Consider the following 23,253-nt stretch of genomic DNA (forward strand, 5'->3'; position numbering starts at 1 on the left):
TAGGTGGAGAAGCAGTTTGTGTTGAGGAAGTGAGGAGATTGCAGAAGGGCATAGACATATTAGGATAATGGGTAGAGAAGTAGGAAATCAAATAAAATGTCTGACAGGCATGCACTTTGGTAGAAAAACTAAATGGGTAGACTTTTTTTAAACTGGGAAGCAAATTGAAAATACCCAGATGAAAAGGGACCTGGGAGTCTTCATGCAGAATAGCCTGAAGGTAAACTTCCATGTTGAGATGGTGGTGGAGAAGGCAAATGCAATGCTGGCATTCATTTGAAAAGGAATAGAATATCAGAGCAGGGATGTGGTGTTGAGACTTTATAAGGCACTGGTGAGACATTGCTTGAAGTATTGTGAGGAGTTTTGGACTCTTCATTTAAGAAAGGATGCTCTGACTTTGGACTGAGTTCAGAGGAAGTTCAAGAGGATGATTCCGGGAATGAAAGGGTATCAGATGAGGAGCATTTGACAGCTCTTGGCCTGTACTCATTGGAATTTAGGACAATGTGGGGGGAATCTCATTGAAATATTTCAAATGTGAAAGGTGTAGACAGAGTAGATGTTCAAAGATTGTTACCCATGGTGGGAGAATGTAGGACAAAAGGGCTCAACTTCAGGATTGAAGACCCTATGATTAGAACAGAGATGTGGTGGAATTTCTTCAGCCAGAGAGTGGTAGATCTGCGGAATTTGTTTCAACAAGCTGTTGTAGAGGCCAGATCAATAGGTGTATTTAAGGCAGAGATTGATCAGTTCATTAGCCTGGGCATCAAAGGTTATGGAAAAAGGCCAGGCAGTGGGGCTGAGTCAAAAAATGGATCAGCTCATGATTAAATGGCAGGCCAGACTTGATGAACTGAATAGCCAATTTCTGCTCCAATGTCTTCTGGTCATGATGGAATGGTGGGTGGACTCGATGGTTGAATGGCTTAACTCTGCTCAGTATATCTTGTGATAACACCTGATCCATAAAATGGAAAGCATTCTCACACTGAATAACAATATCACTTGTGTAAACACACATCCTAATGTGAATCTTGAAAAGATTGGAGAGCTGTTTGACCAATTCTACTATTTTCCTGAAAACGTTAAATATATTTAACAAATCAGTTTGTCGCTGTGGTAAATCACTGTTGTACCATGATTAGCTGCTGCTAGCTGGACACACCTCCCTGACTGATCCTACTCATAGCCCCTTTCTCTTTGCTTCAATCAGTCAATGAGGTTGATGGTTGTTTCTGTCTTTAGTTAATAAAAGCCTGATAGTTTCACAATATCAGGCTTTTGAGATTATTGATGGTACATCAATTTTATTAAATGAATTTTTCAGAAAAAAGCATGGAACAGTACCTGAAACCTGAGAAGCTCGACATTGAGCCCCGGTTACAGAACACCCTGAACAAAGTCGAACTTTGGTGATGCTGCTTCGAACATTTCTTGGTGGCGGCCGCGGATACTATCACCAAGGTCGCGAACCAACTGAGACTACTCCTCTTACATGTTGGGCTCCAAATGTTCCCATTGATCAGCGACACCAGCTCATCCAAGCAGCTATGGAGACCCTCAAGGCCCAGTATCACAGGAAGATTAATGAGGTCTACACCAGGCATCTCCTGGCCACCAGAAAAACGTGACCTTTGGAGTCGAGTGCTGAGTGCTGCAGGCCCCCCAGATCCTGTGAATAGCGTGTGACTGTAAGGCTGTGTCAGCCACCCAGAACACAGAGGACCTCATCAAAAATGAGTATGTGGCCAGTATCCACTCTGGGTACATACAGCGCCACTGTCCTGGAATGGGGCATCGTTCTGCCCGGTGAGTGACTGGTCTCACTTCTCTAATAATCTGACCTCGGCCGCCATTGCGGGAGATCTCTCCAAGTGCTACTTTTGTGGGGAGGCTTAGCATCTGAAGAAACGATGGAGTGTGCTTCCAGTTGTCAGAAAAAGGGGCAATACACCAAAATGTGCCAGTCCAAACCATCCACAAGATCTAGCAGTGCATGATCAGCACCATCTTCTCTGCACTCCAATGACACCATGTGCGAATCATGCGGGCTGTCATTTTGGACTGCATGCTAAATGCCATCTTCCCAGGCATCTGATGCTTTGAGGGATCGAGATTGGTCATCTTGGGGCCGAGGGCAGCCATCTCAGATGCGAAAGCATCCACCATACTTAGACATTGAATCTATACTAGTCTCCATCACCCTGAACCAGGAGGCCCCACATGAACTCGCCAAGTCTATGATGAACGTCCAGGTAAACAGGCCCGATATCAACTGTTTATTTGATAGCAGAAAGCTTTATCCACCCCGATATCGCTAAATGACTGTCCCTTAAAGTATGGCCCACCAAGCCCAGGATATCACTCACATCCAAATCTTACACGGCAGCCACCCTGGCGTCCTGCATAGTGACCCTCATGGTTGGAGGCATAGTGTACAAATGCTTCAGACTGCTCGTTATGCCACAACTTTGTGCGCCCTTGCTACCGGGGCTGGATTTTTAGTGCCAACTTCAGAAAGTCACTCTGCACTTCGATGGGCCCCTCCCCCCTCACCGTTTGCAACAAATAGTTCACGGATGGTCCCCTGCAGGCAACATGTGGTCTCTCGACATTCAAGGCCGATCCCCCCTCCGCTGTTTGTTGACCTCACCCCTGATTACATGCCGGTGGCCACCAAGAATAGATGATACTGTGTGGTTGACAGGGCATTCATTAAAGCAGCAGTTCAGCGCTTATTGGGCAAGGGCATCATCGATGCCATTAATAGTTCTTGGAGGGCCTAAGCGGTCATGGTGAAGAATGGAAATAAGAATAGGATGGTCACAGACTTCAACCTGCCCATCAACTGGTACACACAGCTCAATGCTCACCCCATTCCCCACATATCTGATATGGTCAACCAGATTACACAATATTGGGTATTCTCCATGACTAACCTGAAGTTGCATATCACCTGCTCCCAATCCACCCATAGGACAGCCAGTATACGGCATTCAAGGCAGATGTCCACCTCTATCACTTCATTCAGGTTCCTTTCGGCGCCACAAACGCGCTCTCCATTTTCCAGTGGAAGATGCTAGGATCTACAGGCCACCTCCCCATATTGAGATAACATTACTATCTGCGGTCATGACCTGCAGGATCATGATGCGAACCTCCGAAAGTTCCTCCGTACAGCAAAATGCATGAGCCTCACTTATAACAAGGATAAGTGTGTGTTCCGGAGAGTATGGCTAGTCATACTTGGCTGCGTGATTGAAACAATGTCATTGGCCCCAACCAATGTGTCTGCTGATGGAGCTGGCCCTCTCACATACCCTCATTGGTCAAAGTTACCACATTTCCCTGCCAGCAGAAGCCCAAGCAGGCTTCAACAGTATCAAAGATGACGTCGCCAAGGTAACCATGCATGCCATTGAAAAGTCCGCACTGCTCCACGTGTAGAGCGATGCATCTGACTTTGCCTTCACAGCCACACTCAATCAAGCAGGAAGATCTGTTGCCTTTTTCTCACTAACCCTCCTAGGTCCTGAAATTTGCCGCTCTTCCATCAAGAAGTAAGCCCAGGCCATTGTGGAGGCTGTACGCCACTGGAGGCACTATCTTGCAGGGAAATGGTTCATCCTCCTCAACAGGTTAGTGAGCAGTAGCATTCATGTTTAATAATAAGCAAAGGGACAAAATCAAGAATGATAAGATCTTCAAGTGAAGAATCAAATTGTCCACTTACAATTTTGACATACTTTACTGGCCCAGCAAACTTAACATGCCCTGGGATGCTCTTTCCTGAGGAACTTGTGCTAGTGTTCAATTGGACAAACTGCAGGCTTTCCACAATGACCTTTGCCACCCCAGAGTTACTCAGTTTTACCATTTTATCAAATCACAGAATTTACCATACTCTGTTGAGGACATCTGGTCTATGACTAAAAATTGTCAGGACTGTGCTGAATGAAAACTTCAATTCCACTGGCCGGACAAAGTGCATCTGATCAAAGCTACCCACCCTTTAGAGTGCCTCAGTATTGATTTCATGGAACCCATCCCCTTCTCCATCCGAAATGCCTTCTTCCTTACCATCATCAATGAATACTCCCATTTCCCCTTCACCATACCTTTCCCAGATAAGACTACAGCCACAGTTATCAAGGCCGTCCGGAATATCTTCACTCTCTTTGGGTACCCTGCCTTCATCCTTAGTGACTGTGGTACATCATTCATGAGTAATGAGTTGCAGCAGTACCTACTTGCCGGGGCATCGCCACGAACAGGACAACCAGCTACAATCCTAAGGGTAATGGCCAAGTAGAAAGGGAAAATGCCACAATATGGAAGATCATCCTCCCTGTCTTCCAATGGCAGGAAGTCCTCCCTATCGCACTTCACTCTGTCCAGTCACTTTTATGTACAGCCACCAACAACACTCCTCACGAATGGATGTTTGTTTTCCCTAGAAAGTCTGCATCAGGGGTTATGCTACCCACCTGGCTTACCTCCCAGGACCAGTCCTGCAACGGAAGCAGGTCAGGCAATCTAAAACTGACTTGCTGGTCAAGATAGTCTACATTCTCCAAGCCTATGTTGCTTTCCCTGACAGTCGCGAAAACACGGTCTCAATCAGGGACCTTGTTCCATGGAGGCCTCTCCGACCACCAGTGACTTTCAAAAGACACCCCTCCCACTTCAACCTTAGGGTTCCAGGAATCTGCAGCTGACTACCCCCTTCCCCAGGCCACAATGTACCAGCTCCACAATTCTCCCACCACTCCACTTGTCCCCACACCTCAACAAACTGTTAACAGGCCAATCTCACAAGCTGCTCAGGACACCCCAACCATTGCCATGTCACTTGCTGCAGCAGAGGAGACTGATAGATTTAACCAGTAAAACATTATTTATATATATATATGTATAGTTGTTTCACCTTCTCTTTTTTTCTCAATCCGCAGGATCTTCTTAAAAAGGAAGGGGGAATGTGGTAAGCCACTGTTGTGCCATGATTGGCTGCTGCTTGCTGGACACACCTCCAAAAACTGATCCTACCCATAGCTCCTTATCATGTTCCCCTTTCGATCAGCCAATGAGGTTAATGGTAGTTCCAGTCTTTAGTTAATAAATACCTGATATTTTCACAATATTAGCCTTTTGTGATTACTGATGGTCACATTTTACCAAAGACAATTGTGATATGATTACCACAGAATTTTCTCATCCATTTTGAATGCATTACAGCAAGGGAAGAAAACTAAATATAAAGATAATATCACAATTTTCTCAGCTCTGCATGAACCAATAAATGCTAATCTCATAAAAGCAGAAATCAGAATCAAAAACTCTTCCCCAAGATATTTTGTGTTGCAGATTCCTATCTGGAGTAAAATAACACATTTATCTCATCCATTAAATATAAAACATCCGTAATAGGGGAGATGATGCAAGACCTCTGTAATTCCGATGAAGAGCACACTCTCAACCAGGAGGGTCATTAATTCAAAAGGATGACTTCACTCTGTATCCTGCCATTGAGCATCAAGCAGCAGTTGTCTACCCATCACGGCTACCCGCACCCCCCCCCCCCCATATCAATTCTCAGCTTTTCTCTCCCACTGTCCTGTTCATCTCCACTGATGGCTGTTCGCCTCTGCTCCTCTCCCCACCTTTATTCAGGCACCTGCCTGTGCTTTGCTCATATCTTGATGAAGGGGACTCAGGCCCGAAACGTTGGTTATTTATCTTTGCCTCCTCTGGACAGTGGGAGAGCTGCTGAGTTTCTCCAGCACCTTTGTGCCTTTCCACTGATGGACAGTTTTTTTTTTCTTCTGTCTTGTTTGGTAACAGCTTGACGTCTCTCTAGAAGTTGGCCCCAATACAAATAATAAACTGACTATTCTTCAGGAATGTATAGAACCACCATCCATCCCATTTTTAAATCACCTTTCAACCGAGCATGGGATTGTTCTAAACTTTGATTTAAAAACGAAATGATTTTGACAAATGGCATTTTGGTCTTGGTGCTGCATCGTTTGTCAACAAGAGTCAATTACACCATGCCCTTGTTGGCTTCGTGACTGTGGGTTCGTCAGAAGATGGTTTGGATGGACTCTTTTAGGGGCAGACTTTCACTCATTTGTTTTTGTTCAGTTGCCTCACCATGCAGAATGATTTTACTCAGGAACAATCATATCAACATCTCTCAAATGAAAATGATCATCCATTTGCTTTCTCCAATTTGATCACGTAGAACACAGGAAACTGAAAGATCTATCATCCCAAAATGCCATTATTGCAAACCTTTGAGAGAACTGGAGATTGTCTACTGTCCCACGATGATTTGCTAACAAAAAAGGAACCAAAACGTGGTGAGATTTTCTGGACTGCTGGTCTTGTTTTTTAAAATAAGAATAATGCGACTTGGGGCGAACACCAGGTGGCCATAAAGCTCTCGCCTTTTTCTCCATCCATCCAGATCTCAGAACAATAGCACAGGACAGGTAGGTGATGTCATGGTGGGAACTGGGGCGGTGCTCACTGCCCACGTCAGGTGACCGAGCTCGACGAGAACGGGCCGGAGGCCCAGTGCTGCAGTGCCAACGACAACAAACGGCTCGCTCGTGCGTTCCCCGCTGCCCCCCCCCCAACCAAAAAAAACCGTCTCGCAGATGCTGCTGACGTTGCTCGCATCCTTTATTCTGAGCGGTTTGCGTGCGGTTGCTTTCAGTTTGCGGTCGCTTTGGTTGACGTCATGACGTATCAACAACACGGCACGGGGACGCAGACGTGAGTCGGGCTCGGTGATTTTCCTCGGACGTTCGGCAGCGGGTACCGTCGATAAAGGCCCTCTTGTTGATTAAAAAAAATGCGGGACAGATTCCTGAGTGTTTAAGATCTTTGTAGAAACGGGCGTTGGAAGGTGAGGGAGCGCCGCCCTGTCTCCTACTGTGAAGGCTCCGATGATGATGATGCTGCTGCGGTGGTTCTTGTAGGTCGCTGAGATTTATCTCCACCGGTCTCTCGTTCTTTTTCCATTCGCTCTGGCTGTGAAGATGTGGGTCAAACCTGAAGAAGTACTGCTGGCCAACGCGCTGTGGGTGACGGAGAGAGCCAACCCGTACTTCGTGCTGCAGAGGAGGAAAGGGCACGGAGAAGGGGGAGGGGGGCTGGCTGGTAAGTCACCCGGTGACACTGACCGCGCTCCTCGGCAGTCGACGAATGCAGGCGTGTCCCCAGACACGGCCAATCTTGTGTATTAGAGTATTGCGGGGTTCCCGCGAATTGGTCATTTGGAAGCAATGGAAAGGTTCTCTGTTTAACACCCAGATGTCCGCATTTTATTTTCATGTGTGTAATACATCTTAAAAAATCTGGAAGGCAACGTTTTATTGCCACCCAGAAGCAAAACCCCGATTTAGGTTTTTTTTAAAGAGTAACTGGAGTTCTGTTCCCGGTGCTTGGCATGTAGACATGGTTTGACAGTTCAGATTTGTCAGTTCAGCATTTCGCGGTTGAGATCAGTTTGCTGTGTATCAGTTTCTTATCTAATTGCAAGACCTAGCAAGGAATTTGTGTGTCTTCCCCTTGCCCACCTTGAGATACTGGAATGGCTTTCCTTGGAATTTCACTCTGACATTTAAGTGTGGGAAAAAAAAAAGTGCTTCGATAGTTTTGTAATTGATTTCTCCAAAAAAATCTTGACATTCCCTTAATTAAATTCGATCAATTGATAATAAGGTTCCCTTAATCAGAATCAGGATTTATCGCCATGAACAAGTCATGAAATTTGATGTTTTGCAACAGCATCATAAGGCAAACTTACATGTTATAACAATCTTATGACTACTATATAAAAAGAAAATAACAATAGTAGTGAACGAAAAGTAAGGCAGTGTTTTTGGCTCATTGATTCTTGAGGAATCTGATGGCAGCAGGGTGTCTTTGTGCTGCTGAGTGCTCGTCTTTAGGCTTCTGTTCCTTTTCCCTGATGGTAGCAGAGTGAAGGGGACATGGCCTGGATGGTGGGGGTCTTTGAGGATCAAGGCTGCTTTTTTTTTTCAAAAGACTCCCCCTCATGTAGATGTCCTTGATAGAGTGCCTGTTGATGTCACCAGCCAAGTTAACAATCTTCTGGAGTTTATTCTTGTCCTGAGAGTTGGGGCCTCCATACCAGGCAGGGAATCAACCAGCCAGAATGCTCTCCATGGTACGTACACCTGTAGTGGTTTACGAGAATCCTTGGTGACGTATTGAATTTACTCAAGACCCCTCACAAAGTTTAGTCGCTGGTGAGCCTTTGTTGTGATTGCATCAACATGGAGCTTCCAGGACAGAGATGTTGACATCCAGGAATTTGAAGTTCTTGACTCTCTCTGAAACTGAGCCCTCCATGAGGACTGGGTTGTGTTCCCCCTGACTTTCTCCTGAAGTCTACAATCATCTTGGTTTTGCTGACATTGATCGCAAAGTTGTTGTTGTTACTTCATTCAATGAGCTAATCTATCTCCCTCCTGCACACTTTCTCATTGCCGTTTGTGATTCTGCTGACAACTGTGGTGTTATCGGCAAACTTGTAGATGACATTGGAATTGTTCCTGGCCATGCAGTCATGGGTGTATAACAAATTGAGCAGTGGGCTAAGCACGCATCCTTGGGGTGCGCCTGTTGACGATTAGTGAGGAGGAAACGTTTCTAATTCATGCTGACTGGTCTTCTGATGAGAAAGCCAAGGATTGAGTTGAAGAGTGGGATATAGAGTTTGGACCTTCTTGACCAGCACTGATGGAATAATGGTATTGAAGGCGAACTATGAAGAGAAGCCTAATGTGTGAATTGCTGTTTTTGATGTAATCCAGAGCTGAGTGGAGAGCCAGTAATATTGCATAGGCTGTGGAGCAGAATTTAACCATTACATTTGTTCAAATATCCTGTGTTCTCTTTACAATGTTTGAAGGTGCCTTGGTTCCAGTATGTTGTAACTTCCAGAATTTTTTACTTATTTTCATGGTTTTTACTTGTACTAAACCCTCCATCAGTTGTTAAAACAGTTCTTGCAGTTTTAATATTTGGTTTAAAAAAAAATGCCAACATTAGTCATATTTGGATCACACATTTCTTTTTCTATCTAGATCACAAAATATTTCATCCAAAAGCTTTTAATGTTGCTGAATCAAAGTATTCTTTTTCCTTAATGTGAATTGGTTTTTTTTAAACCATCAAAGAACCACATCTGGCAAAGCTGATGTGAAGGTGCATGCTAATTCATTGTATTTTGTTTTTAAATCATAGCACAGTATAAGGTTTTAAAATCTATTTCTAGATTCTATATTTATGGATTTTTTTTTTAATCCTTAGAGCTACTGTGCTATTGAGTAAGATTGTGGCTGATCTAGTCTCGGCCTTAACATTACTTTGCTGCACTCTTGCATATCCCGTTTCGTTTAGTGTAAATGTTTGTCAATATCTGCCACTCTAAAAACATGGCAGGGTGCTGGAATTCTAAAGTCAAAACAGAAAATGCTGGAAATATTCAGCATCTGTGGAAGACAAACAGAGTTAAAGCTTCAGGTTGAACTGGGAAGGATTGAAAAGGAGCTGGTTAAGTGGGTGTGATAGAGGGGATGAGTATAATCGTGTAAATGAGGGGTGACCAGTGACCACAGGATTAAGTTGCAAATCAAGTTATTAGGTCAATGAATAAGTGGGAGCAGTTAGGGAGGTGTTGTGAAATACAAAGCAAGAAGAAATGCCCAATAGGTCAGGCTGGTCAAGTCCTCCACTTCCATCGGAAAAAAAAGAGCCATTATCATGTGGACATGGAAATTAAAGCCAGTTAACTGAACTATTGTGACCAGAAAGATGAAATGTGCTCAGATATAAAATGAGGAAATTGGGCCTCATTGAACAGTGCAGGAGACCACAAACTGATGGGTCAGAGTGGAAGGCATCAGGATGCTTGGGGTCATACCTGTGGATTGAATGCAGGCACTTCACAATGTGGTCACTCAGTCTGTTTTGTTTCTCCAAAGTAGAGGCAATCGCACTATGAATACCATATGCAGGACATTAAATTGGAAGAAATGCTAGTGAATCACTACTTTATCTGGAAAGAATGTCTGAGTCCCATCCAAAAGGTTTGCATCCTGTTGAATCAAAGCATCCTGTTTCCTTCACATACAGTGCTCTCCATAATGTTTGGGACAGACACTCTTCCTTTTATTTGCCCCTGTGCTTCACAGTTTTAAACTTGTAATCAAACAATTCACATATAATTAAAGTACATTTTCCAGATTTTATTTAAGTTATTTGTGTACATTTTGGTTTTACCATGTAGAAATTACATGTAGAAAGTTCCCTCATTTCAGGGCATCAAATGTTTTGGACATTTGGCTTCACAGGTGGTTGTGATTATTCATAGGTGTTTAATTGCTTCATTGATGTGGGAATAAGAAATCTCTTTGCTTCAAAGCATCTAATCACCTTTGGAGTCTGTAGTTTCCATTTTCAACATGAGGATCAGAGTTGTGCCAATGAAAGTAAAAAAAAAAAAAAGCCATTATGAGGCTGAAAAACAAGAATAAAACAGTAAGAGACATCACTCAAACCTTAAGATTACCAAAATTAGCATGTTTGGAACATCATTATTGCAGTCTGTTTAAATGTTGTTTACATTCTTTGAGTGTCTCCATAGAAATTGTCTTCTTAGCCAAGGTCTCGCTCTGCGTATTTAAGATGAACAGTTTTGGATTTCCTTTCTTCAGTGAAGAAGGAGGGACTTGGAATGGTTTGAAAATGTTTATTGACTGTTTTAAGCATCATTTAATCATAAAACAAAGTTTTTTTTTAACAGCTTGTAATAATATAAGGTTTATTAAACTGTGGGAAAACTCAACTTTAGTATGGATTTGTTTGAACGAGTCATAAATAACAACAACCTTCTAATCTCTCCGAGCAACTTTAAAGGAAGATAGTTGTGATGTTTAGTCAATAAATGTCAGAATTTAAGACATAGAAAGTTGAAAATTGGATTTGGAATTTGGACTGGATCAATTGGGCTCTGTTTAAACAAAACCACTCTTCAAGCAAGACTGAATGAGGAAATGGAAAAGCAGAAGGTTTCAACTGCTGGGGTTACAGATACCACAGAATTACTGCAAAAAATATTAATAGAAATTAAGATCAGCCACAAGGAAATAGCTGAAGCTGTGCCACAAGATGATGGTGAGGAGGATGGGCAATCCAAAATGGAGGCAAGGTCAGAAATTAAGGCAACATTTGACAAACAGAATGAAATAGGACCTAAAGATTGTGTGTCAAATACAGGAAGCAGGAAAAGCAAAGGGAGTTCGAGAGAACAGGCTCCAGAGCTTCAAGTACTGAATCTACACATCTAAAGATTCAGACAGACACAAAAAAAGCAATGCTTCAAATTAAATTTGACTTGGAGAAGCAGATTAGAATAACACAGGTGCAGCTACAGAGAGAAGAGGGAACAGCTAAGAAGGGAGGAAGAGCAGCTAAAAATGTAAAAGGAGCTACTGGACTGGACAAAAGAATTGTTGTTAATCAGGCCAGGTTGAAAGCACTAGAAGGTTCAATGGTATATGGTGCTCAAAGTAAATTATCTAAAACATCACGTTTTGAGTAAGGACAACAGAAAAAAAATTAATACCAAGGCTGAGCCAGTGCTACGGTCACTAGAAGTTTATGGTCATGAGCTAGACCTGTTAAGGCACAATGGTGCCAAATCACAAACCCTATTGGCCAGAGATGTGAGCCTAATGCTACCTTATGAAGCAGAATATCACCAGCTCTTGGCAGGTAATAGTGATCTGGGTGAACAAAGTAACTTTCCCAGGCAAGATGAATTGGCTGCATTGTTAATTCAGTTACAGACTCTCTCTTCTCTGATCAAGAGAAAGATTCTAGTTTTTGATGGTGACCCATTTGAATTTCAAGTGTTTATGAAAAGCTTTGAAATTAAGTGTCAAAGCTTGGAGGATTGTTTATATTATTTGCAGCAGTTCATGAGTGGACAACCACAAGATCTTGTGAAGAGTTGCCAACATATGGTTCTGAATGAAGGATTCAAAAAGGCTAAATTTTTACTAAAGCAGCATTTTGGCAACAAGCATAACATTTTCTACAGCTTGTATACAGAAGGCTCTTTCATAGTCATCAATAAGACTGGATGACACAAAAGGTTTATAAGCTTGTGTCTTTTTCTAAGAAGATGTTGCAACATCATGACGGAGGTTGTCCATGTTCAAGAGCATAACATACATGCTAATCATAATAAATAAATTGCCCTACCAGATGAAAAAAAAACTATGGAGAAGTTCAATTTTTGAAAACGAGAAAAAAATATGATGAAATGGCTACTTTTAGTGATTTGGTGAAGTTCATTGAAGGGGAAGTGGACTTTATCACATATCCTGTGTATGGATTTATTAAAGGTACTTAAACAGTGAGTAAAGATGTTGAGAAGTCAAAATTGTATCCTCAACCAATATTTTTTTTTAAAAGTACATTTTCCACCTCTCTGACTATTGCGGATAAAGAAATTGTGGGAAAAAAAAGGTTTGTTCTGTAACGATGAGCATGATTTGGAGACGTGCACAGTTGGAAAAGAAGACGCTGTCTTGGGTAAACTTGTACCTCTCATTTTGATCATTTTAGATTGGTCACAGTGTTTGAGCGACCGAAAGAAAATAAACACACAGCGAGAGCAGTTCAGTTTATACAAGTCTTTATTACTAAATCTAAAGCTGAATTCACACTACAATATGCAAGCCCTTCCCAATTATACTTATCAACGCCTGGACTGCTCCCAACTGCCGAAGCGAGGCAACGACTGCACACTTGTATAGGTTGTCGGGGCGCCGGTAGCAGCTTCTCTACCTCCCTCGACCGGGACATTAGCTGGACTCTTGAAGTTCTTCTTGCTGAGAGATGTTGCCACCTCTTGGAGAGTCTCAAACTTCAGCAGTGGGACCATGGCTTATATTACCCAAAAGTTGTTTACTTCAGATCTTATCTCTTTGAACACATGATTTAATTATCTTCAAGGTCTCCTGACAGCCTGCGACCAACAAAAGACAACTGCATCTCTGGACCTCATGGTGGAAGTTGGATAATGTCTACTGTTTCATATGTATCCCTGGGCCCCATGGTGGAATTTAGATTATGTCTTCTGATGCAACTGCATTTCTTGCATAAGCTGGTCTAAATCCTCCATTATATTCCACCCCTTGGTCACAGCCTGTCACTTACGAGACCTTACAAGCATTTGAGTACAAAAGGAGCGAAAAAGAGAAACTAAAACTATAATAATCACAAAAATAAACAATAATGCGAGCAACCACCAGAGAATATTGTAGTCCAATCCCCCAAATGTACCAGTTAACCATGGAAAAGGATTGCAACCAAGGCTCAAACTATCCTTGTGGGCCACAATACCCAGACACTGAAGCTCACAAACAGATTTTGAAACATGTTGAACAATATCAGATATATTAGTGGATACATCGGGCCTTGTCCCCCACGGGCAACTCCCTCGGAACGTCCTCGACATTACAAATCCAATTGCTGGTATCAAAGCAGCGGTTAAGCCAGATCAACAGAGCTCAAGATGGAGGACCTGGAACAAAGAAGCCTGACATATGTCACTCACGATGCCGAAAGCGTTCAGTATTTAAACAAACTAAATCATCCTGTCCCTCAATAACTACCCACCGAGTGTTATCCTGGGCAGGTGTTACTATTTCCCCTTTTACAGGAGGGCCACTACCTGATGGTGCCACCCATACCTTTTGTCCGGCATTCTCTGGCTTGGGAATGGGGGGCAATGACTTTTTCCTCTGGAATAGGCTGTAGTTCAGAAGCGTGAAGAATTCGGTGGAAAGGTGTACCTCCCTTTAGAGGACGATGATTCAAAGGGTCGACTACCTGCTGCAGCACATGGCACCACCCCTTCAGGGTCCCCAGTGGTGTTAACAAATGAGTTTGTTCCTTCAGTAAGCCATTCATTCGTTCAACTAACCCGGCAGCCTGTGGGTAATAAGGAATATGGTGGACCCATAGGATACTGTTGTCAGTTGCCCAATCACAGATTGCCTTCCCGGAGAAGTGCGAGCCATCATCAGACTGAATTTCTTCTGGTACATCATAATGAGAAATTAAATGGTTTAGTCTTTGGATAGTGCTAGCTTGGTCAGCCATCTTGGTGGGAAAAGCAAAAACCAGGCCCGAAAAGGTGTCAACCATTACTAGGACATAATGTTTACCCATACAGTCTGGCATGGGGCCTATGTAATCAATTTGCCAAACTGCAGCTGAGCGAGATCCCCGTCTTATTCGGCCATGCGGACCAGGAGGAACGGTGCGGGACTTCACAAGCTGGCATGCTGGGCATCTACGCACGACCATGCAGACGTCGTCCTGATGGACGGGTAAGGCATGTGTACGGGCCCATATAGCTGATCCCTTCTCCCCCAAATGGCCACTCTGTTCGTGTGCCCATCGAGCCAGGGGGACAGTATCGGCACGGCTGATAGTGGCAAGCTGATCTGCTATTGCATTATGTTGTGCCTTGTTCGTCGTCGCATTGGTATGGGCGTCAACGTGATATACCGTTATCTCACGATGATGCAACAAATCCCACAACAGCTGCCACAACTGTTTGCCCCATACTGGGCAGTCATGTACCAGCCAGTCATTCTTTTGCCAATCAGGCATCCATACCACTAGTCCATTAGTCACAGCCCAGGAATCAGTAAACAAGCAAAGAGGGTTATCATGGGGGTCTAGTGGTAAAATGACTGCCTTCAACTCAGCATACTGACTGGAGCCACCATCCCCCTCCTCCAATAAATGAGTTCCTGACCTGGGATGGTAAGCCACCGCCTTCCACTTCTGCTTTCCTTGCACCCATCGGCTGCTACCATCAGTAAACCAGGCGTCCTCTTGTTCTGCTTCCTGTACCATCTCTTCCGTGGCCCCTTGGATCATCACATCATCAATATAACGGAGAATTGAGAGAGTAGGCGATACTGGCACCGTCTCCAAATCACGGGCAATTAGGCTGTGGCAAATAGTGGGAGAGTGTACATAGCCCTGAGGGAGGCAGGTGAGGGTATACTGGCGCCTCTTCCAGGTAAAGGCGAACTGATCTTGTGAGACCTCATCTGTAAGAATACTGAAGAAGGCATTAGCGAGATCAATAACAGCATTCCATGTTCCTGAGTTCCCAGTAGCAATGTTTTCAATAAAGGTAACAATGTCCGGAACTGCCGAAGCAAATGGTGGGGCATGTTTGTTCAAAAAACGATAGTCAACTGATCGGCCAAACAGGGTTATTAAAGGGTGACATTGCGGGCCTCACTACCCCTTCTTCTTGCAGAGTATCGATGGTGGCAGTAATCTCTTCCTGCCCCCCAAGGAGGTGATATTGTGGAATGCATACTGGTTTCAGGGGGGAGGCACAATCACAGGATTCCACTTAGCCCGACCCACCAGTAATCTTTTAGTAATAGTCCGAATTCCAAATGCAAATCCCTCTTGGCTAGTATTAAGGGCCGTACCAGCCAACATAATACCCAGGATACACTCATCAGTGGCAGCCACCAGGGCATGTAACCATATAGGGGAAGGGCCATCACCCACCGTGGCGTGGACTTTTATTTCCTTGGCCAGGGTGATCGCTCTTCCCATCTCCTCTATTCAAAATGTTGGTCCAGTCCAGAGGTTAGGGTTACCCAGAATCACCGAGTGCTCCTCACCGGTATCGACCAAGGCCAAATATTGGCGGTCATTACCCCCACCCCAATGGACTGTTAACGGTATGTAGGGCCGTGAGTCCCCGTGTATCCATCGTATCTCAATGGAGTAGACACGGGGGCCCTGCCCACACCCTCGTGCTTTAGTAGGGTTCGGGGGCTTCCAGGCCCACATGGCACTATTATCCATAAGAGCCTTTTTAACCATTTGTTGTATCTCATCACAGATAACTGGAGCAAGAGAAGCTGGCTCTGTGGGAGCAGGAGGCAGAGCTGGGCCAGGAAGCCTCAACAACTGGGGACGATGTTCCCCTGCCTTCCTCTTATAAAGGGCATAAAGGACTGCAGTAGATTTCCCATCAATATCACTTTTAGGTACGCCTAACTTTAACAAGGTTAGAAAAAGGTCCCTTCTTGTCGGTCCTTTATTAGCAGCAGCCCCTCCCTTTTCATCCTGCTTGTCTGATTTAATCTGGGTTGTACGTGACTGGATTTTACCTCCCAACTCTAATTCTCTAAGCCCAGGTAAGGCGTGCACTGCCTCAGACAAAGGGTGCCCAATTAGCGGACTAGTTACGGACAGAACCAGTCCCCGTGCAGTGGGTTGGGCAGAACGAACCAATCTGGTATGCATTCCGGCTGTGAATATCTCTTCATCAGGACTCCCCCCATGTATCCATAGCCTCAAATGCCCTGCATACAAGGCAGAGGCCAGGGTCTGCTGACGAATTACTGCTATACCCTCCTCTGGGGTCCCCCAATTGTTCTATAAATGTAAATCCCAATCTACTGGTGATGGGTATACTCGTAGCAAGGCATCCCCTAGAGTGGCAAGTAAGTAATCCACCTCTCTTCCTCTACCCCGCAGCTCAGCAGTGACCCGGATATCAGTAGTCAATGTTCCTAATCCCAACAATTCCTCAGGGGTTAAATATTCATTACCCCCTCCTTGCTCCCAAACACACAGGAGCCAGGCTGCCAGAGTTTCTCCTGCCTTTTGCCTACATCGATCTCCAATAGCAGCCAGCTCTTTTACAGAGAAGTCACGTATCATTGACTGCTCTTGACCTCTGCTCTCACTTTGGCCCCAGGTCCTTTGCCCAGTGGACGGGACGAGGCCATCCCGTAGAGGGGGTGGGCCATTGAGCATAAGCAGGGGTTCGGGTATTTCCCCCTGGATCCTCTTGGGAGATCGGGGTATCTATCCCTTCAATCTCTTCCCTTACATCATCCCCCCTTTCGTCTGTTTGGGAAGTCTTCTGCCATATGGGGTGGGCGTGAACAGCAGGTGGAGAGGGCAGTATGTTAGGCACATGCTGAGGAGTATCTGCATTATTATCATGGTCATCTTTCCAGATATTCCCACCCCATTCATCAATTACATCAGGATCGTCGCCATTCCTTATCATGACACGAATACGATGAGGGTCGGGTTCTACTCCATGCCTTTCTTTATCTGCACGGAGTTTAATATTACGGCAGATCGTTTGGACATGGTTATCCTCCCATTACTTGGCTCAGTCCTGACTGGTGAAAACAATCTCACTCATCATGGAACAGCGTTGTCGCAGGGCTTCTAGCTCCTCCTCTAGTTGCTCTCTCTTAAGCTGAGATTCTACTCGCTGAACTAATTCTGCTTCATGCTGAACGGAGTGGCGTTAAGGCTGTGGCCAGCAGCCAAAATCTGTCCGTCAGTGTCCCCTTTTTACCAGGAAATTTACTTTCTTGAAGGAGAGTGGCAACCTGCTCTCCCAGAGGTACAATTGATGGGTCTAACTTCTCATCCCAACTAATGGGTGGTCCCAACAAAGACAGGGTATTGGCCAACATGCCAAACCCATCGTCTTTGGAAGTCCATCCCGGAATCAAGAACTGCTCAGGGCTCACCTCTTTCTTGCGGCGAAACAATAGACAATAGGAGCTGGAGTAGGCCATTTGGCCCGTCGGGCCAGCACGGCCATTTTAGATCATGGCTGATCATTACCATCAGTACCCCTTTCCAGCCTTATCCCCATATCCCCATAACATCTTGAGACCAACCCTGCTCGCTGTCCCAATTGTCTTGGGTAAACTTATACCTCTCATTTTGATCGTTTTAGATTGGTCACAGTGTTTGAGCTACCGAAAGAAAATAGACACACAGCGAGAGCAGTTCAGTTTATACAAGTCTTTATTACTAAATCTAAAGCTTAATTCACACTACAATATGCAAGCCCTTCCCAATTATACTTATCAATGCCTGGACTGGTCCCAACTGCCGAAGCGAGGCAACGACTGCACACTTGTATAGGTCGTCGGGGCGCCGGTAGCAGCTTCTCTACCTCCCTCGACCGGGACGTTAGTTGGACTCTTGAAGTTCTTCTTGCTGAGAGATGTTGCCACCTCTTGGAGAGTCTCAAACTTCAGCAGTGGGACCATGGCTTATATTACCCAAAAGTTGTTTACTTCAGATCTTATCTCTTTGAACAAATGATTTAATTATCTTCAAGGTCTCCTGACAGCCTGCGACCAACAAAAGACAACTGCATCTCTGGGCCTCATGGTGGAAGTTGGATAATGTCTACTGATTCATATGTATCCCTGGGCCCCATGGTGGAATTTATATTATGTCTTCTGGTGCAACTGCATTTCTTGCATAAGCTGGTCTAAATCCTGCATTACAGACGCATAGTGAGAAAATCGCTTTCTTGAAGGAAAATAGTGTGTTTTGGTTGTTTGTTTAAAGGATACATCAGCAAAAATTGTAAAAAGAGACTCAGCTGCAACATATGTAGTCAAAGGCATCCCAAAATGATACATATCTTCCAGGAAAAGAAGAATACAGATAAGGAACAAGCAACAAGAAAGAAGCAGATGAAAACAGTGCTGAAGCCTCATTATTGACAAATGGTCTTACTGGGGCCGGAGAGAACAACTGCAAACTTTTAATAGTACCTGTGCAAGTCAAGGCCAAGAAAGGAAGTGCAATAGTGCATACTTGTGCATTTCTTGACCCAGGAAGCACTTTGTCATTTTGCACCATGGGGCTAATGAATAAGCTTAATCTTCAAAGAAGAAGTACAAAAATTCTATTGAGAACCATAGGTCAAGTTTAACACATTGAAAACAATGTTGATTTGGGCCAAGAGATTGATGGACTGGATAAAATAACAATTTTTGTGAACACCCAGGCATATACATTCAGAAGACTATGCTTGTACATAAAGGAAATATTCTGTATCGAAATGACATTGAACTGTGGATACATTTGAACAATGTTCATTTACACAAAATCAACTCTGAGATTGAGTTGCTGATTGGTTCAGATGTACCAAAGGTTCTGGAACTACTAGATATGATGGGGAGTGTGGGAGATGGACTTTGGACTGTCAAGACTATGCTTGATTGGATGATTAATAGAGCTTTAGGAGGAAGAAAAGAGGTTCAAAATCAAGTTGGCTACAAGTGTCATCAAGATATTGATTGTTAAGCTTGATGAGCTGTGGGAGCAGCTATTCAAGAATGACTTTCCTGAGTGCATCAGGGATAACCAAGAACCTTCCAAGGAAGACCAGCAGTTCTTGGAAATGGTGACAAAATCTGCCAAGATGGTTAATAATCATGGTGTTAATGATCTTGAAGCACTTATCCCAATTATCTTTTGCTTATCAAAGGTAAACCTTCGTTGCTATGAGGGCAGCTTTAGAAAGAAGACATATATGCATGCAGCAGGTGGAAGCAGGTGAAATTTACATGGGATTTGTTCTGGAAAAGATGGGTTAAAGAATATCTTCCACTGTTGCAGGAGCAACAGAAATGGTTTAAGATCAGTTGCAATTTCATAGACCATTCAGTTCCTCGAAATACCTGGTTGATGGGGTAGATTGTTGATATCATCCAGGACAAAATAGGGGGGAGGGGGGGAAGTCACGTGATGGAGTAGTGACCGGTAAAAAAAATACCAGCCCTCTCCAGAAAAGTTTTTTTTTAATTAAAGAAAAAGCAAAGCTACAAACACAGAAACCATAACAAATTAAAAATAAAAGTGTGGAGAAAATGGCAGCAAAGAAAGAAAAACCAAAAACAACGGGAAGAAAAGAAAAGACGTCTGAAAAGAAAGGTGAAGGCCTTACCTGTACGAGGAGGCCGGCCGTGGAGAGAGAAGCCCACTCCCTGAGGTCAGTGGAAACCCCGAACACAGAACTACAAAGATGGCTCACGGAGCCAAACAAAAGTGAGCAACCGCGCATGCGCGATGCACAAGACAAAAACAACACTGAAGGGAGGGGGGACCAGCTGAGGAGTAAATCTCCACAGCTGAAACAGACAAGTATAACACGACAGCAAGACTCTCAACAGGAAAACATAGAAAATAACGGGAACAAGAAGGAAGAGAATAAAAATAGGAAATCAGAGAAACAACAGATGACCAACCCAGAGGAAGACGACCAACACCAAGACACCTTTAATAAAAACAAAAATACCCAACAAAATAAAATAAACAACCCAACAAGAAAATCAGAAGAGACAGAGGTAAAGGACACAGATCCTGGAGTGGATTCAGAAGAAGAAGAGGGAGAACACAGAGAAATGGAAGATGAAGGGAAGGGACAGTACATGGATAAAAAAATTTTAAAAGAATATATGGAAACATTAAAAGAATGGCTGACACAAGAATTCAGTGAAATAAAAGAAGAATAAAAGGAACAGAAGAAAAAGTGAATAGATTAGAGATGATCATGACAGAAATAGGAAAAAGAGTAGACAAGGTGGAAGAACGAGAAACAGCCATAGAAATGGAGGTAGATGACTTAAAAAAGAAATTAGAAGAATCTGATAAAAAAGTTAAAGAAACACAGGAGCTGTTCGCTCAGAAGATAGATATAATGGAAAACTATAATAGGAGAAACAATATAAAGATAGTGGGCCTTAAGGAAGATGAAGAAGGCAAAAATATGAAAGAATTTATAAAAGAATGGATCCCCAGGGTCCTAGGAATGCTAGAATTACAGGAAGGAATGGAAATAGAAAGGGCATACAGAACATTAGCCCCTAAACCACAACCACAACAAAAACCAAGATCCATTTTAGTAAAATTCCTAAGATATATGACAAGAGAAAATATATTGAAGGCAATGAAAAAAATAAGAGAAGACAAAAAAACCACTGGAATACAAAGGTCAAAATTTTTTTTTCTATCCAGACATAAGTTTTGAACTCCTGAAGAAGAGGAAGGAGTTTAACGCAGCAAAAACGACCCTATGGAAAAAAGGTTATAAATTTATGTTAAAATATCCAGCGGTGCTTAAAATAGTTATCCCGGGGCAGCAAAGCAAACTGTTCTTGGATCTGGAAAAAGCACGAAAATTTGCAGAACACTTACAAAACAGACAGAGAGATGAAGAGATATAACAAGAACAAAAATGACAACAAACTATATCTAAAGAAGAAGAATAAAGTATAAGAAAGAACTAAGAAGAGAAATAAAGGGAAAAAAGGAAGTAAGGAGGGAATTAAGAGAGTGAGCTTTGTTATATATGAAGATTAAAATCTTTTCTGGGGGTGCTGGGTAGGGAAGAATAACAGTCACTGTGAAATCAGTTGATGCTTGCGAGCGGGTTCGCAAATCCAAATGAAGAGGAGGGATGTGATTGCCCAACAAGGGTCAAAAGGCAACTCAGAGGGGGGAGGGACTATTGGGGTTAAAGGAATTTTAGATATGGGAATAGTGGAAATATTTTGTTTTAGAAATGTTGTCTTACAATGTGTTCAAAAAAAGAAAACATGAATAAGAAGGGAAGGTGGTGATGAGGAAACGGAAATGAAAGATAAACAAAGTATGAAATGGCCATGTTGAACTATATGACTTTAAATATTAACGGAATACATAACCAAATCAAAAGGAAGAAGCTGTTAAATTTACTGAAGAAAGAAAAAATTGATATAGCATTCGTGCAAGAAACACATTTAACTGAAGTGGGACGCAAGAAAGTAAAGAGAGATTGGATAGGACATGTAACAGCAGCATCATATAATTCAAAAGCCAGAGGAGTAGCTATATTAATCAATAAAAATGTACCAATCAAAATAGAAGAGGAAATAATAGATCCAGCAGGGAGGTATGTAATGATAAAATGTCAGATATATTCAGAATTTTGGAATTTACTCAATGTATACGCACCTAATGAAGAAGATCAAAAAATTATGCAAGATATCTTTTTGAAGATCGCAGATACACAAGGGAATATACTAACAGGAGGGGATTTTAACCTTAATTTGAACTCAAACATGGATAAAACTGGAAAAAAGACTAACAGAAAGAACAAAGTAATCAAATTTATAATTAAATCGATGCAGGAAATGCAACTTTTGGATATATGGAGGAAACAACACCCAAAGGAAAAGGAATATTCATATTATTCGAGTAGACATAAAACATACTCAAGGATAGACCTATTCCTGTTATCAGCCCACATTCAAGGAAGAGTTAAGAAAACGGAATATAAAGCTAGATTGTTATCGGATCACTCAGCCCTGTTATTGGCAATAGAGCTGGAGGACATCCCACCAAGAATGTATAGATGGAGATTAAACTCCATGCTACTTAAAAGACAGGATTTTGGAGAATTAATTGAGCAACAAATTAAAATGTACTTTGAAATAAATATGGAATCAGTGAAAAAAAAGTTTATACTATGGGACGCAATGAAAGCATTCATCAGAGGACAGATAATAAGCTATGTAACTAAGATGAAGAAGGACTACAATCGAGAAAAAGAACAGTTGGAAAGGAAATAACAAATACAGATAAAGAATTAGCAATAAAGGAAGAACTATGAAACACTACAAACATATAAGGTGGAGAAGAACATAATGAAGACAAAACAGAAGTATTACGAGCTAGGAGAAAAAACGCACAAAATACTTGCGTGGCAGCTTAAGACAGAACAAACTAAAAGAACGGTATTGGCATCAAGGAAAAAGGACAAACAAATTACATATAACCCAACGGAGATCAACGAAAACTTCAGGGAATTCTACGAACAATTATATCAAACTGAAAACGAAGGAAAAGAAGACAAAATAGATAAATTTCTAATTAAAATTAAACTACCGAAATTACAAACAGAGGAGCAAAATAAATTAATAAAACCATTTGAAATAGAAGAAATACAGGAGATATTAAAAAAAACTACCGAACAATAAAACACCAGGAGAGGATGGACTCCCAATAGAATTCTATAAAACATTCAAGGACTTATTAATTCCTCCTCTCCTGGAATTAATGAACCAGAATGAAAAAACACAAAACATATCAAACAGCAATAATTACAGTAATACCAAAGATGGGGAAAGATCCACTAACACCAGTATCGTATAGACCAACACAGATTATAAGATAATAGCTAAACTATTAGCAAACAGATTGGCCGACTGTGTACCAAAAATAGTAAAACTAGACCAAACTGGATTTATTAAAAAAAAGACGAACAACGGA

At 42.7% G+C, this 23,253-nt stretch overlaps 1 protein-coding gene and 1 long non-coding RNA gene across 3 annotated transcripts in view; one reads left to right on the top strand and one right to left on the bottom strand.

Annotated features, from left to right (window-relative positions):
• The window catches only part of LOC138757647 (uncharacterized), a 122,221-nt gene extending 115,029 nt beyond the window's left edge, over positions 1-7,192 (bottom strand). Inside the window, exon 1 of the long non-coding RNA XR_011353784.1 lies at positions 6,301-7,192. This is a non-coding gene — a long non-coding RNA (uncharacterized lncRNA). The remainder of the gene's footprint in view (positions 1-6,300) is intronic.
• Positions 6,631-23,253, top strand: part of tbc1d9 (TBC1 domain family, member 9 (with GRAM domain)) — a 98,928-nt gene continuing 82,305 nt past the window's right edge. The window contains exon 1 of one of the 2 annotated variants that reach the window (XM_069925308.1): positions 6,631-7,173. In XM_069925308.1, coding sequence (XP_069781409.1) covers positions 7,053-7,173 — 121 coding nt within the window. In that variant the 5' untranslated portion in view covers positions 6,631-7,052. The remainder of the gene's footprint in view (positions 7,174-23,253) is intronic. The other variant, XM_069925307.1, reaches the window with a different exon arrangement.

This window comes from Narcine bancroftii, chromosome 3 (assembly GCF_036971445.1).
Source record: "Narcine bancroftii isolate sNarBan1 chromosome 3, sNarBan1.hap1, whole genome shotgun sequence".
Lineage (NCBI taxonomy): Eukaryota > Metazoa > Chordata > Chondrichthyes > Torpediniformes > Narcinidae > Narcine > Narcine bancroftii.